The 18,031-nt window shown below is 41.7% G+C and overlaps 1 protein-coding gene across 1 annotated transcript in view; it reads right to left on the minus strand.

The window, feature by feature from the left end:
* The window catches only part of LOC122798578 (acrosin-like), a 174,269-nt gene that overhangs the window by 134,744 nt on the left and 21,494 nt on the right, over positions 1-18,031 (minus strand). Inside the window, exon 2 of the mRNA XM_044067990.1 lies at positions 10,204-10,466. Within this exon, the coding sequence (XP_043923925.1) occupies positions 10,204-10,466 (263 nt within the window). The remainder of the gene's footprint in view (positions 1-10,203; positions 10,467-18,031) is intronic.

The raw sequence follows: 18,031 nt of genomic DNA on the forward strand, positions 1-18,031 counted from the left end.
CTAGGGACGGCTTGCACTTGTCACCCCTGGGCTTTCGGATATTGGCAAAGGCAGTTGCTACCCCCATAGTGCCTTTTTTAGGCAAGGCTCAAAAGACAAACCCACCTCCATAGGTATCACAAGGGATAAGAAACTAAGAGTAATGCTACTAAATGCCAGAAGTCTAAACCTCAAGATGCATGCACTCAAAACTCTCCTTAGCATGGAGAACATCGATATTTGTGCAGTAACAGAAACCTGGTTCAGGGCTCCCGAGAGCACCCCAGCACTACCAGGTTATACCTCATACCATGCTTTTCAGCCCCAAAACTTGGACCGAACCACAAAAGGAGGGGGAGTATCGATATTCATCAAAGATACCCACAGCTCCAGGTTGGTGGCAAAGCACGAAGCATCAGAGGCTATCCATGTGCAACTAACAGTGGGTAAAACTGCCTTCCAGTTTATAGCCTGCTACAGACCACCCTCCCAAACCCAGGAACCCCACTCGGCCTTTCTGAGAACACTGGAAAATATGAAGGTCTCTCCAAACACCATTATACTGGGCAACTTCAACTACCCAAACAAAGACTGGGAGCATTACTCTAGCTCCAACACCCTAGCCCAAAGGTTCCTAGAATTTATAAACTCAAATGCTATGGAACAACTTGTTACCACTCCCACAAGAGGGGAAAACATACTGGACCTGATCATCACCAACATGGGGACTCTATGCTCCAGACCAGAAGTGTATCCCTCACTAGTAAGATCAGACCATAAACTAATCTCACTGGATATTCACATCCCGACCCCACCCCCTGCCCAGAAAACCAGTTCTCTAAAGCAAATTTCACACTCCTCAAAACCGAGGTGGAATCCTTCAAAGCCCCCGGGCCTGTGGAAAATACGGCCCAGACCACAGAATCCTTTATAAACGCATTCTATGAACACCTTCAGGAATGCATGGATCATGCGATCCCAAATAAAACCAAGACCCAATCCTCCAAAGGCAGACGTCCTGTCTGGTGGACCCCAGCCATAAACAAACTATACAATAGAAGGAGGAAGCTACTAAATGATAGAGCAAAATCCCAAAAAGGGAAGGCATCACTGATCAGTATTAGCAAAAAACTACGGGCACTCATAAAATTGTCTAAGTCCAGCTTCAAGAGAAAAATTGCATAGGACACTAAGGATAATCACAAGGCTTTCTTTAGTTATGTTAGGAACCTGGGTGGTAATTCCCAGATATGCCTAGAATTAGTCCAAAATGACAAAAAATACACTGAACCCACAGACATTGCCAACATCCTAGCTGACAGGTTCAGCGCAAACTTCTCCCCACCAAAAGGGCAAATATCTATCCCAGCAGAGTGCTGCCCCCCTGACATCTCAGATGCTCAGGTAAGAGCCGCCCTCTCCAAAGCAAAAAACACAGCATCAATGGGACCAGACGGTGTCCCGGGCTGCGTCCTACATGAACTCCAAGAACAGCTAAACCCAAACATAAAATTACTGTTCAATCTCAGCCTTACTACAGGATATGTGCCCAAAGAGTGGCGTACAGCAACAGTGGTCCCTCTCCATAAAGGTGGTGCCTCAACGGATCCTGGAAACTATCGCCCCATAAGCCTGACTAGCTTGGTCTGCAAAGCTATGGAAAGGATCATCATGGACCTCATAAATAAAGATATTGGGGACCTACAGACACTGGATCCTACCCAGTTCGGCTTTGTTAAGGGCAGATCCTGCCTCTTAAACCTGGTTGATTTCTTTGAAACAGTCACCAAGGCCATTGACGAGGGGAAGGTGGTCCACACAGCCTACCTGGGCCTCGTAAAAGCCTTCGATACAATACCCCACTCGGGCATTATAGATAAGCTCAACAGCTTAAATATAAACCCCTATGTCACTAGATGGATTGCAAACTGGCTCAAGGACAGAACCCACATGTCAGACTCCAAACCAGTTACAAGTGGTGTCCCACAAGGCTCAGTCCTGGGACCTCTCTTGTTCGGTATATATTTCTCGGAGGTACAGGCCAACACGGAAGGACTGTGGCTGACCAAGTTCACAGATGACTGCAAACTGGGCACCATAATCGACTCTCCAGCCGACACAAGCATCCTCCAAAAGGGCCTCATAGAAACAGACAACTGGTGCCAGAGCCATGGCCTCAAGCTAAATGCCAAAAAGTGTATAGTCATCCCCTTTGGCAAAAACAAAGTGCCCACAAATTACCACATAGGTGGTAATCCATTAAGTACAGAAGAAGTAATTAGGGACCTGGGGACCCAAGTTGATAGCAATCTCTCATTTGACAACCACGTGGCCAAAGTGGTTAGAAAAACATTTTATATAGCCCACCTAATCATGAAGGGATTCACATCTAGATCAGGGGAGGTCATTGTGCCTCTTTACTCATCCCTCATCAGGCCCATAATTGAGTGCAATGCCCCTTTTGGGATGTACCATACCAGACACCTGCAGCAACTGGAAAGACCCCAAAAGTACCTCACCAAGAAGATCAAAGGGCTCAAACAGATGCCATATGCTGCCCAGTTAAAGAAACTCCAGCTCTACTCAGTGGCATACCGCCTGTTCAGAGGCGATCTGTGCCTAACGTATAAAGCCATGTCCAACCCAGAATTAATGGACATGCTGCACCTCAGAAAATCCAAATCCCATCGAGCTACGCGCTCGAGAGACTTGAACCTCAGCACTGAAATAAATAGAACATGCTGGAGGGACAGATTCATAATCCAGAGGCTCCCTTCACTCTGGAATAAAATCCCAGTCCAGGTTAGGCAGAGTCCCTCATTGACTCTCTTCAAGAGGAATCTTGATGAGTGGATGGGAGATCGTAGGTTTACCCCAGGTATCACTTCTGTGTCACTGTTAGACAGAGGCACAGTATACTAACCTCGAAAAAGGGCATAGCAAAATAAATTTAAAATGGGTGGCGAAAGCCAAACACATTCTGGCTAGGCTTATAAATGCCCTAAGGCAGATAGCCTAGTATGAACCTATGAACCTATAAACCTATGGTCTGGTTGCTTTGAAAAAGGAAAAGGTAAGTCACCAGAATATTTAATGAAAGATTATAAGTTGGATAAATTTGTTAACTGGTTAATATTATCCATCAGTAAGAAATTAAATTAATTTGTAGATAATATGAGTGAAGAGGAACAGAACACTATTCCTCATTATATGAATATATAAATGCTGGGGGAAAATTGTTGACTTACAAAGGAAGCTTATCTAAGTAATATAAGTTAATCATAAATAATAATTATATTATTAGTATTAATATTATTATTATTATTATTATGCAGTGGTGGTGCTGCGGTAGCGTTGTCGCCTCACAGTTAGACATTGTCCATTCGATTCTCAGTTAGAGCGTCTTCTGTGTAGCGACATGCGTGAATGGGCATTCCTTCGTTGAAGGTGTGCGTTAGGCCCGGCAAGCCAGTATGTAATAATCTACTGCCAATCATTAGCAGACCGGAGTTCCGCTGTGGCGACCTCTAACTGGGAAAAAGCCGAAAGACACAAACAATTATAATAAACAATTATTATTGTTATCTTTAAAACCCAACAACAAAATCTGTTCTGGAGTCTCCTGGGCAGTAGATGTTAAAGTTATTACAAAAAAATTTGGAAATCAAATTCAGTTCCTACATTCAAAGAATTTTTAAATTTGACAGCAATACCATGTAAAACTGAAAAGGGAGTGATCAAAACATGATCTGTAAATCATAATAAGACTTTTAACCATTGGGATAGCCTTGAAATGTTGCTATTGAAATACCAAGACTCTTAATGTATTAATTGTATAAGATTACTTTGATGATTCAATGTATTCATAACATTGTATAACAGTATGTGATGTTGAATTTCATCCTTCCTGTGTATATATTGTAAATATGTTAAATTAATACATTTTCTTTAAAAAATGAATGCTGATACTACATTTTTAGTCAGGAATGAAGTGCTCATCTCTCATTGTGTTTTAGTTAGCTGTAGCAAGCTGCTTCTTACATTTGTAGCAAGTGGTTTGCCACAGTGTAAATAAGAGAAGAGATTTTTGTTTTTGTTTTTTATTTTTTTTATGTCAAGAACAAGAGGACTCTTTTTTGGGCCTACAACTTAAAGTTGAGGTTAGTGCTTAATGAACAAATAAAAAAAGTTATGTTATTACCAAAACATTAGATCTGTGTTGCCATATTCTGTTCATTCTTCAATGGATGGTTCTTGGATCTAATCTCAGATCCATCTTTGGCCATTTCAAAGGTTTGGATCTGGTGCTCAGGCTCCTCCCCTACCCATAATCTCAATGTGCAGAACAAACTACCTCAGATTGAGTTTGCCTGCCCAAAACTATTAGACGAATCAAAAATATATGATAGTAATCTAATAAGGTATTTAAATGGAAAAAATGACCATCTGCCAAAGGATAAGAGTAAAGACAGACTTAACTTTTAAGAACCAACTTAAGGTCAGCTAGATCCATCTCAGAATGAGAACATGATAAAGAAACATTGCACACAAAAGGTAAGGAGGGGGATGGTGGAAGGGTAGTTGAGGAATAGATAAAATATGGCAACACAAATCTGACATTATGGTAAGTACATAACTTTCTTATCTGATGGAGTCTTTTCTGCTGGTTTCTCAACAGATGTAACAGAGCCCCCATTGAGTGTTATACTTGGGAAGCCTCATGGAAGAAAATTCATAAGTGAACCCAAAGAAGTCCTGGATCTAGACTGGATATCCAGTTTGTAGTGTGAGATCAAAGTATGGACTTATGAGCAGTTAGCTGCAGCACATATGTCATCAATTTGGACACTGGGGAAGAAGGCAGTAGATGAAGCCACAGATCTTGCGTAGAATGAGCCTTAGGGGTCAGAGTGATAATCACTTTTTGTAGTAAACAAAATAAATGCACTAAGCCAACCAGTGATATGGTGTGAATTTGGATACTACTTTTCCCAAGTTGGCTTTAGAAAAGGAGAAAATATCTGATTGGATTTTTTGAAAAATGTTGTCTGATACAAATAAAAATGCAATTGGTAGTGAGCATCTAGCAAATGCAAGGTATATTCATACTTGTTTGAGAAGTTTGGGAAGAAGACTTCCAAATTTATGGACTGCTTGATGGATGATTTAGAAGCTACCTTAGATAGAAAGGATGGAGTGGCTTTTAGAAACATTCTGTCTTTGTGAAAAATTAGATATGCAGGTTTCGAGGAAAGGAAATGTAACTCAGGAATTATCCTGGCAGAGGTGATAGCCACCAAAAACTAAAGTCTTCCATGGCAGAAATTACAGATCAACTTTAACATCAGGTTCAAGGTGAGGGCCCACTAAAAACTGCAAAACAGTAGTAATACCCCATGGAGGAATTGGATCTCTAAGTTGGGAGTGTGAAGAAGAAATGTCCCCCAGAGAACTGTGTTGGATAATCCTTAAGAGAAGCTATGGGGCTATGTTCTTCCCCACATGGAAAGAAGAAACAGCAAATAATTCCACCTTGATAGTGGAATAGCTGGCTGTACATTGAAAAAGGTGTGCCAGGAAGTCCAAAATTGCTAGGAGAGGGGCTGAAAAGGGTCAGTGTTTTTCTTCATAGCCCAAACAGAAAACCTTTTCCATTTGCTCATGTAGAGTTTCCTAGGGGAAGATTTTTGTGAGGAAGTTAGAATGTGGACAAATTTGGGGGAAACCCTTGACTGTTGAACTATCATTGGAAATGGAGAAACCATGTGGTTAATTTGAGAGCCTGAATATTTGGTGAGGCAACCCTGATGGATGAAATAGTAAATCTGAGTCTGAGACCAGCACCCAGGGATGGTAAACTAGATGAGACCAGAAGGAAAACCACACTTGTCAAGACCAATACGGTGCTATGAGAATGATTTTGACCTTCAGTGCTGATGCTTTTTGTAAGAACTTTTGAGATCAACAGTGTTGGAGGAAAGGCATAAAGGAGTCATGGGGGTCAAGGGTGTGTTAGTCTGTCCCTGGGTGACTCCACCTTATGGGTATTAGAGCAAAGAACTTGTTGCATTTGGTATTCATGGGAGATGTAAAGAGAATGCAACAAGGCTGGCCACAGTGGCTGAAAATCTGCTCTATTATGAATGGATTGAGGGAGCATGCATGAGGAAGTAGAATGGATCTGCTCAACCTGTCCGCAAGGATGTTGAGATATGTGTTGCAAGAAAAAAAGCATTGACAAGATGTTTCCTATTGCCATACTCACATGGCCTCTCAACACAAATGTAAGACCTGGTTCTTCCATGTCTCTTGATATACCAACCCACAGCCATGTTGTCTGTTTAGATAGAACACACACCCAAGGGGAGGGAGTCCTGAGAGGCCAGCAATGCTTAGAGGACTGCTCTCATCTCCAAAATATTGATGTGAAAAGTGACTTTTGTTTAAGATCATCTGCCTGGATAGTCCCCACCCCAGTTGGAAAGCATCCAATCTCACTGTGGCTTGTGGGATGGAGAGAATGAAAGGACAGACCTGATGAAGAGGAGGAGAACTTATCCAAAACTGCATGTGATCAATGCAAATATTTGTGAGGAAGACCAGAGAGGACAGTGGTTGTTCCTTGATCAACTACTGAGCCACCATGGTCCACTGAAGAACTTGCCTGTAGAACCTGACTATTGGTATTAACATAATGCAGGCAGCCATGGAGCCTAAAAGGTGAAGAATTATTTTGACAGGTGGCTTCTGGTAGGATTGTTGAGATTGTTGGTGGAGGGATGAGATCTACGATGAGGGTGTTTCACTATCAAAGATCTTGTGTCCAAAAGTGCTTCAATGAATTCCAGAGATTGAACTGGTTGTACTTTGAATTTTTGTAAGTTAACTATTATTCCCGGTTCATCACAAGTAGAGTAAGGAATCCCTGGCCTGAATGACTAGTTCCCTGTAAGGTGCAGTAATGAGCCAGTTGTCCAAATAGGGGAACACTCAAAACCCTACAGCCATAATTGAGCTGCCACTACAGCCATGCATTTGGTAAATACCTGTGGTGAGTCCAAAGGGTAGAGCTCTGCATTGGAAGTGACTGTGTCTCAGCCAGAAGGGGAGATACTTCTTGGAGCACCTTTCCATCTTGATGTGGTAGTATGCATCTTGAAGATCTATCAAACACATCCAGTTATTTCTCCTCAACAGTGGAAGAATGGACTAAACCACAGCCATCTGCATAAAGACATTGGATAAAGATTGTAGGATAGCCAACTGAGAATCAATAGTTTTTTTTCTGATCCACAGTAAAAGCCTTTGAGAGAGAAAATTGGAGATCTCTTTTACCAATTTGTTCTGCGTAAGGTGTGACAGGTAACCAAGTGCTCTCATTAAGAAAGTAGATGAGGTATAGACCTGTTCCCTGAATCTGTCCAAAGTATGTGACTCTCTGTTTGGTGGATGGGCAGAGGAGCTTTCTTCTGTGAGCTCCTTTTTGGTGGCTTCCTCCACAATCATGGAATCTACTGCTGGGCCATTGCTCCAGTGTATTTGTCCCTTCAGAGCAACTAAGAACTTATCAGGCTTCTTGGAAATAGGTTCAACTGTGTCACGTTCCTTCCATGCCCAGGATGAGATCAAATCAATTATTTTATCAGTGGGGGGCACCACCCAAGAAGTAGATGGGCCAGAGCTGAAAGCCTTGAGAAAGACTAATTCCTCAGAAGAAGGAGTTTGGGAAGACCAACACCCTGTCTGTCTAAGATGTTTGAAAATCTATCTCTGAATGAGACATTCTCAAGGGGGGATCTGGGAGAATCTTCTCCTTCATTGAAATCAGTGTCAGTGGTTGGATATTCCTCTGGGAAATCCAATTGTCTCCCTTTACACTTATGTTTTTTGTGAATCTCCTCTGTGAGTTGCTCAGGGGAGGGCTGAGAAACGTTGGGAGAATAGGTTCAAGGCTTTCAAGAACTATCCTCCCTGAAAAAACTAGGATAGCAGGCTGTGGACCCTGGGAAATCCCATGGGGAAGAGTTAGAGCTGACTATGAAAGAGAAGACTTTACTCTAGGCTGGGGGAGTACTCTGTTAAAAGCCTTGAACACAGAGCCCAAAATGGATGCAGGGATTTTAGCCTTGAGAACTGAAACTCTCTGAGGTGACTCAACCCTGGAAGCATTCGGCTAGTGTCTGAGGTGGTTGCCAGAGACTTAACTATCTAACATCAAGGCTCCTAAGGGAAGGAAAGGATCTGAAGACCTTGGATCCGATTTTTGGTCTGAGTCAGTGCCAACATTATGTTTCCAGAACTCAGATGGCTGTGATAGGGACAGAGCAGACTTCATCAGAGAACCCACTAGGGTTGAAGAAATATGTAGGTTCAGCTCTGATGCAGATCTACCATGTGCAAGAGATGGATCAAGGAGCTACAATCCAAGAAGATGTATCAGAGAAGGAGCCATCAGGGAGTGACAGGGAGAAATGGTTCTTGCAAATCTTACAGTGATTGGAGATGAGAATACCCCTAACTGGATCTGGGTCTGAATAAAACTCCTCATCATCCTGTTCATGTCTGCTTCAATGAGGCTCGGAGAAGATGTAACTGAATTAAAGGGCAACGCTGAAGGGGGGGGGCCTGGACAAGTATGGTGTTCTGTCTTGTAAAATCAGAGATCTTAGTCTCAGGGAGACAGGCTCCAGAAAGCTTAGGGGGAGTCATGGATGCAATAATAATCTTATCAGAAAGAAACTTTGGTTCCAAAGATGTAATGATTTTTGGTGCCAGGGACAATGAAGGTGTAGGGTCCAGAGACCATTTTCTAGAAAACTTTGATTTGTCCTTGCCCTTTTCTGAAGATTTTGTTTTTTCCTGCCTCTTGGAAGATGAAGCAGAGGAAGCTGAAGATGTAGAGATCACTGACTTCCCCAAAGCTGAAGAGGGTTTTCTCCAGTAGTTTGAAGAAGACCCTTAAGTATCAATTGATTACATTTCTCTACTGGAGCCTTTTGACCACAGGCCTCGCAAATTGAGTAGGACACATACAGATACTAGGGGCCAAGACAGTCCACACATTTAGCATCTGCATCTGAATTGGGGAGTTTTTGTGTGCAGGACATGTGCTTCTTAAAGTCAGTAAGCTTGTTTGCTATAATAGAAAGGGTTTACATGGATTTGGTCATACTGCCAATTGTCAAACAGGGTGTTCTCTGAACTTAAATGTCGAAGATTTAGATGTCGAATGATCGAAATGTCATATAAAATTCAAAATTCGACATTTTTGACTGCTGTACCACCTAAACAAGCGCTACCATGGGTCAAAAAGGAGGGGATGTTTGGGGCTTCAACATAATTGCATTCACAATTATGCCGAACTGGCATTTTGCAGTTCAACATGGTGCATTCGACAATTGGCCGTACAACCAAATCCAAATCCATGCATACCAATAGAAAGGCCATCAAACTCACACACGTCAAAAAATGGAGAAAAAAAGAGCAAAAACAATCACAACAATAACAACTATTCTAAAAGATACACCAATACTAAGCAATACAAGTCTTAAAGTTTTTTTTTAAATATTAGCAACTACTTAACACTACATAACAAATACTAAGAAACACTGCCATGTCTTTTTTTTAACTGCAAGAGAAAGAAGGAAAAAGGGACACGGAATCTATCTGAGAGGTTTAACTAAGATAAACCCTTATCTGAGATTATAACAAATGTTTTTCTAACATCTATGCTAGAACAATAAGATCAATCCAGCACTGAAGGAGGCAAATGAGATCTTGGGGAAGCTCTTTCTGCACTTGGGGATTAAGGGTAGAAGGAGGAGTCTGAGCACTGGATCCAAAGCTTTAAAGTGACCAAAGCCACGTGTGAGTTTGGATCTAAGTCCCATGTATTGAAGAATGAATGGAGAAGACAACATCAGATCTCAGAATACCAAAAGATCAACCTATATCTCTGTGACTACCAAATACATGATTTTTTTCTTCAGCATCGTCCATTTATTCAAATGCAATGAGTCTAACTGTTTTTCAAAACTTTGCTAAAATATGCTACACTGTTTTTGCCTATGTATAAATAGTGAAGCATAACATCATGTAACGTAACAGATTATAACTCTCACTACCTGAAATCTCTATGTTGATGTAGAGAAAAACATTCTGGCAAACTGCAGATAAAAAGTTACACAACAGCAAATGCTTAGTGGTGTAAGTTAAGCTGCTTACCTTCTCGTGTAAAATGCCCCCAGCCACTGACAAAGCACAGATCTAATGTCTGTGTCTCCTCTATGGACGGGATGCAGACAGGTTGGACGTAGTCAGTATAGCTGATGGGATTTACTAGTTTAATTAGTGCAATGTCATTCTTAGTTGTGGATTCAGAATATTCTTCATGCATGATGATTTTGCTAATTTTTAACAGCTGACTGGCATCTTTAATTTCTGAAAGTTTATTAATGCCAGTTACAATACGGAATTTTTCAGGATGACTAAAAAAAGTAAAATATATATTAATTGTCTTTACTCTGTTACTAATAATCATTTTTAACTATATAATTCTAAACTAGTACAATTATGAAATATTTGCATCTTGGTCTGTTATCAACAGAGCATCATTTTCTATATAAAAACTTAGTATATTAAGTTCATCCTTTCAAGTTGTTTACTGTAAATAGCCAGTAATATCACTAGTCTTTTGATTTTTTATGTCACTAGAACTATGATACTGTAAAAAACTAGTGAAAATGTTACTCTACATTTCATGAATATACCATTCAGGTACAGCATGGTATTATAACATCTAAAAATGTAAAGAAAATGAAGATAATACAGTATTTTAATAAAAATAACACAAGAAATATACATTGAAATCTTATTAAAATTGCCTTTATATGCAAAATAGTCAGTATCCATCCACATCTCCTTTTTCCCCATTTTTTATTTTTTTATGTTGCACACAGGGACAGGTAGTCAAATCAACAATGGCAATCATCTACAACCAATGTTCACGCTGCCAGGTGGCTAGCCCTGTGGTGCTTGTTCTTCTATACCACACACTCACACCCATGGCAAATTTAGAGTGCCCAATCCACTTACTGCATGTGTTTGGAATGTGGATGGAGCACCCAGAGGAAACCCATGCAAGCACAGGAAGAACATGCATACTCTGCACAGAAGGCAACCCAGCAGAGAATCAAACCACAGAACTTCTTAGTGTGAGGAAACAATGCTATTCACTGTGCTATCCATATGGATCTCCTTGATTTGTATATCACATGCTAATTTTTTTTTACCATGAACTATATTTGTTGGTGGTGCAACAGTTGGCATTGCCACCTCACAGCAAGAGGTTCTCTGGTTCGATCCTAGGCTGGGGTGCCTTCTGTATAGAGTCTGCATGTCCTCCCTGTGGTCATGTGGATTTCCTCCCACATCCCAAAGGCATGCTGTAGGTGGATTGGCTACTCCAAACTGGCTCTAGGCATGAGTGTGTGCATATGTGTGCCTTCTGTGGAAGGTCGGGTGCTGGGCTGGCAACTCAACACTGTAAAAACTTCACTGCCATTCATGAGTGGACAGGTGATCCGCTGTGGCAACCCCTAAAGCCAGAAGAAAATATCTGTTAAAATTTAATGTCACATAAAATAGCATTAGCTGTGAATAAAAAATATATGTATATATAGTTCCTTATTTTTAGCATGGAGAAGATTGTACAATGACACACCGCTCACCCCTTTGAACTTGCTCCCTTGTCCACCAGTAGCTCAGTCAACAGCTGTTCTTGCCCTATCAGGCCAAGAAGTCTAATACAGCAAGTTGTCCTTGTCCGAGTCTTTAATTTCTCATGGTGTGATTATAATATAATTCAACCAAGAGAAAATGATAATAGTTAAGAATGAAACAATGCCTCATATGTTTGTTTTCCTTTTACAGCAGGTAGTGTTATCTTTTGCACCTAAGCTGTTCTGTTGAGACATGAACAGTGAAATTGTTTCAGTGTTATATGTTAGCAAATGACGACAGAGAAAATTGTCTAAAGTGAATAAAATTTCACATTAATGTCAATGTGCATTTCTTGGAGTGCCCCCTCCCAAGTTTTGGGTGGAACACAGAATTCATAAGTTTAATTTTACTGAGACCTAATATAGTAAAAACCTGACCTCCATGAAGTGACTAAAAACTAATGTTTCACAAATGTATGACTTTTTCCCGGTGTTATCTTTACCAGTGTCAATTAAACTGAAGAATGTGGCATTTCAAGAAATCTGTAATTTATTGAACAGAATGTGTATTAGCAGCACATTGAAAATGTATTTAACTGTGTCTGTCTTCTCATTTTGTCCTATATCTTCTGCACTGGTATGTTCCTTTCCTGCCTCCACTCCAGCATAGTCAGATCGCTGTCTTCAGCTGAAGTGGAAGTTGCTGTTCCGTTAGTACAACACAATGAGGACTTCACTGCAGGCAGATACAGTAATACTAGCTCAGCTGCATGTCTTCTGCAGAAAGCCTGGGTTATAAATAATAAATTGCTGGGAAATATCTTAAGTTCGGTAGAAATTAAAGGTAAGAGAGCATACATTTTTTCTCTATGTGTTAAGTGTAATGAGAAGTAAGTGACCGTATATAATGGGAAAGGAGGGAATGAGATTTCATCAGGACAGATAAAGTTAAGCACACTTAAAGCCATCATATGTAGTAAACAGATATTTTAATTGTTGCTTAACTACAGAGAACACAGTGATGAACACTTCAATAATGTAGGTTTACAAGTTAAGTATCAGTACTTTTTGGAATTATGCACAGCAAAAGACTAAAAAAATGAGGATGCTACATTTTCAAAAAAGAATAAATAAAAGAAGTGAAATGTAAAATACTTGTGCACTGACTACTTTCACATTACAACATGAACAGTATCCTTACAAACAGAACTATAGCCACTGTAATTATTAAAAAAGACTTCTGTTTAAAAAAATAAATACATTTCAGTACCTTTGTATGAAGCATTGGTTGGGAGCAAATTAAAATCTTCAATCAGTGGACACCATTTCAAAGAAAGGAAATGAGAAATTAAAAAGTATGTAAATTACAGAGCCAAAGCATTTCATTTATTAATATAGGATCATACCACTCCATAGACAGCAGCTGGTGGAATGTGATGGGTGGGCTATAAGATTTTGGTGGAAGGGTTACATCCTGAGTAACATAGTGGAGAATGGTGCATGCAGTCCCACTGAGGTATGGTTTTATAACAAATGAATAAGCTATTTATTAGTATAGTAAGGCCTTTATACAGTAAAATAATATTAAAATTTTCTTTTCATGATCTTCATAATCAAACCTTGGGCCGGATTCACGAAACCTCCGTGTAAGACTTAATATGTCTCACTCGGAGGCTGCAGTTGAATGGTATGACGTCAGCGTGCCATGAATATTCATGAGGGCACACGGACTCATCCGTAACTCTTACACGGACTGAGTAGGAAAGCAGGGGGCGTGTCCGACTGTCAAGCAGTTTAAAAGTCCACGCCCCTGCAAGGTTTTAAAAAGCATAATGTCAACAGACAACAGCGAGTCCGCTCAAATGTACTTGCACCCAACACCACACTCCCTGACACTGTAAACCCCCATCAGAGTTATAAAAAGGAAAATATATATTTTTTTTAAATCCACAATATAGCTGCTCGTATTTGCGCTTGTTTGTGCGGGTGTGCCCATTGCTTAACCACAGTTAGCAATTGTGACACTGAAGAGCATATAAGAACTACTTATGCAAATTAATCCAAATAGCAATAGCATAATGGTAGAGCGTATGCACAAAGAGAAGGCATTCACGGTTCGAGTCCCACCACTCCCCTTCTTATTTATGTTTTAAATCAGTATTTGAAATAATACCAGACAAATACGATTAAAATTTTATTAAAAGCAGTGACATGGCCAATGTATCAGCGAACAAAATATATATTTTGAAAAGACCCAGATATATAATAGCCTGCCATTAAGCAACTTTTTACACAGCTAAACACAGGTGCCCATAGTTTAATAGCGCTATACCCATCTAAACAGAGGTGCCCATAATTTAATAGCGCTTTATCCAGCTAAACAGTGTTGCCCATAGTTTAATAGCACTTCACCCAGCTAAACAGAGTTGCCCATAGTGTAATAGCGCTTTACCCAGCACAATAGAGTTGCCCAACGTTTAATACTGCTTTACCCAGCGCAATGTGTTTGCTTGGACATACGCGCCACGCCAACCAGGGCACCGTAGGGCACAGGGGAGCAACGTAGAGCTAAGTTGCTTAAACACAGCCACACCCCCTAACCTGTCTAGACAGTATTAAAATAAAAGAATGACAAGGTTTGAACCCAGGACCCTTTGCATCATAATCAAAGTACAGAACCACTAAGCCATGACAAGATAGGGGAAACAGCCACTATTAACATTCAGAAACTTAGGAATGGTAGTTTAACCATTACTAAGCAGGTCTGCAGTCAGCCGAGAATTTTACAAAATGGCCAATCACAAAAACGTGTGGGAAATGCGACATATTTAAGCCCCACAGGTGGGAATACACGCCATAACTGATTGTAGCTCACATCTGCGGTCAGAATGTCTGGTGTTGGAGAGGGAGTGTGCTTCTGAGCGCAGAGATGGGGCACCGAGGAGTCCAAATACATGGTTTGGCTCCTAGTCCACCATCATGGGGCAAGACTCCTGCAGGGCCAGGCAAGACTCCTGCAGGGCCAGTTCCAAGGGATGGAGTTTAAGGCAAAGGATTGGAACCAGTTAGCTCGTGACCTCACCAGTGCCACAGGCGTTCCCCGGACTGGTGAGCAGGTCCGTCACCACCATGCGGACCTGAAGAGACGAAAGGAGGACCACCTGAACCAATGGATACAGGAGGCCAGTGGGATGCAGGATGCCCCACAACTGAGTATGTAGCCATGGAATGCAGTATGTAAGGATTTAAAATGGAGTATGCATAACGGATAGGAATGTCTCAATATCTATTCATTTACTTTACAGCTGCAGGTGACCGTGTTACGAATCCGCAAGCCTATGCTGATAGGCTGCTAAGGCTGCGCCGCCAGGCAGAAAAAGAGTGTAGTAACCCATTAAGAAAGGTAACAAATGTCTGGAATATCTCTTCAGGCCCTGTCATATAAAATAATATGCGAGTGAGCCTAAAAAAAGAGTGTGCTAACCTATTAATAAAGGTATAATATGTCGTGAACATGTCTGCCATATATACCGTTAAAAGAAATAAAGGAGTGAGCCTGTGGAAAAGTGTGTAATGTCATTAATAAAGGTCTAAAACCCAGAGTGTGTCTGTTTCACTTAGTATGAAATGTTGTTGTACCCTTGCATTTTACAAATAGTAATGTGTTAGAAAGTGCTGGCAACCCAGAGTTCTGCAGTCCCATATAAAGTGGGTGATGGAAGTGGTAGTAGCTGTGAAGTAAATATACAGTCCTCAACAGTCAGTTACTGGCTGGCATGCATAAGTAAATCTGGCACATGAGTAGCATGCTAATATGTTCCCCAGAAAAGTAAGTGTGCTTCAATAAATGCAGGGTTCTGTACAATTAGAAGTGAAAATGTCATGTAAAAACATCCAGATATGTATATAAAGAAATATAAATGCAGTCATGAAATATGTAGCAGTAACATCTGCATCCTGGACAGTTAGTATGTGAGATATAGTTCAAGTATAGATTGAACTAGCCAAACCCACTACACAACCTAATGCATGGTGGCAAGTGTAATAATACATGTAGGGAATATACACCTGCAGTCACTAGGAATGTAGTGTAGAGTAAAAGTGTTTCTAAGATGTTAATGGAAGTTTTTTCTACACCCTACTGTTTGTGCATAAACCATGAAATTCCGCACCTCAATGGGTATGTGTAATCTTAAATATTTGTTGGGATATATGTCCTATATCTCCTGAGGGTACTAATTGCAGTGTGGAGAGAAAGGCGTATCCCAGATGACTGGAGAATAAGCATACTCGTGCCAGTGTACAAGAACAAAGGGGACATCCACAACTGTGGACAGTACAGAGGCATCAAACTCCTACCACACTGCATGAAAGTTCTGGACAGGGTGATTGATAAACGGATACGCAGTATAGTAGAATGTAAGATGGGAGATGAACAGTTCGGATTCAGATCAGGATGCAGCACAATTGACCCGATGTTTGCATTGAGACAGATACTTGAGAAGAAACTAGAGAAGAGGAGAGAGTCAAACTGGGCTTTCCTAGACTTGGAGAAAGCATATGACAAGGTCCCAAGAAAGCTGATCTGGGCAGTACTGCGGTGGTCTGAAGTCCCAGAAACATTGGTAGAATTAGTACAGGCTATGTACAAGGACCCAGTGACTCAAGTACGAACAGTGTTTGGCCTCACTGAGGGGTTCCCAGTGGGAGTGGGTGTACACCAGGGTTCAGCTCTGAGCCCATTACTGTTCAAACTGGTAATGGACTACATCAGCAAACAGGTTGGAGGGGTCAGAGCAACAAAGCTGCTGTATGCAGATGATATGGCATTACAGGCAGTCTCTGATCTAGAACTCCAGCAAAGGATAGGAGAATGGAATGCAAATCTGAAGGCACATGGGATGAAACTAAGCACAGATAAGACAGTGGTAATGGCAGCAGATTGGGGAAATCAGAAAAAGCTGAGAATAGAGATAGATGGGAAGATAGTGGAACAGGTAAACAGCTTCAAGTATCTGGGGGGGTGGTTGAGGAGAAGGGTAGTCTGAATGAAGAGGTCAAAGCTAGAATCAGAGGGGCTGCAGCCAACTGGCATAGAGTATCAGGTGTAGTATATGACAGAAGAATGCCAAAGAAGCTGAAAAGTAAGGTGTACAAGACAGTGGTGCGATCAGTACTACTGTATGGTACAGAAACCTGGGCAGTAAAGGCAGAACAGTTGAAGAAGCTAGAGGTGATGGAAATGAAGTGCCTGAGAAAGGTGGTAGGATCCACACTGCGGGACAGGCAAAGAAATGAGGACATAAGAGCAGAAGCCAAAGTAGCTCCAATTGCAGAAAAGATCAAAGAAAACAGATTACGATGGTATGGGCACATGTGTAGAAAAGCAGAAGACAATCTGGTGAGGGAGATTTGGGACAGACAGGAAGAAGGTAAGAGGAAGCGGGGGCGTCCAGCAAAGAGGTGGATGGATTGTGTGAAAGAAGATCTGCGACAATCAGGCATGAGTGTTGAAGAAGGCAGGAGAGTGGCACTGAATCGAGAGAGTTGGCGACAGTTAATACGATACCCCAACCCCATGTAAATGGGAAAAAGGGGATGATGATGATGATATGTTCTATTGTTCCATAAATATTTGCACTCATGTTGATGCATGTGCCCTGTTCAAACACCACGTTCATGGTGGCCTGTTGCTACCAATCATCCCTGCATGCGGTTGGAATAACCACTGTTGTTCAATATATGCATGTGTTATGTTTGCTGTTCAACTGTTGGAACTGTGGTGTGTTGGGTTAATGGGAATATTACTGCATGCTGTTACAACTAATCTGGAATGCTGTTGTTTATGTTGTAATGAAACACACTGAATCACAGAACGTATGGGAAGGCCGGTCCCAGCAGACCCACCTGTCCCTCCTCAGTTGGCAAGTGCACCTGGCACCAGTGGCTCTGGTGCCCAATCTGGACTCCCCTCCTCCGTTGGTCCTGTGCCACCTTCAGGTGGAAGCGCTGCAGAGGATGGGGCTTGTCCCCCCATGCAAGCGTGGGCAGAGAAGGGCCACCCATCACCCTTCGAAGGGTCCGGGCTGTGGTGCATAGGGAGATCCAGCGTTCAGTTGCTGATTCCCTACGCCAGCTTGAGCCGAGAGTGGCGCGTCTCATGGGGGAGCCTGCCCGTCCTACTCAGCCCCCAGCACAGCCACCGCTGGGGCTGTGAAGGTGCGGTGGTGACTGCCCATGGGTGGGGATCTCAGTTCCACTGTTACCATCTGTGGGCTCATGGGCTTGCGATTTCCAAATAACCTTCCCCGTCAATTGTGTTCACCCACCCC

This window comes from Protopterus annectens, chromosome 1.part0 (assembly GCF_019279795.1).
Source record: "Protopterus annectens isolate FY-2018-M chromosome 1.part0, PAN1.0, whole genome shotgun sequence".
In the NCBI taxonomy this organism is placed as follows: domain Eukaryota; kingdom Metazoa; phylum Chordata; order Ceratodontiformes; family Protopteridae; genus Protopterus; species Protopterus annectens.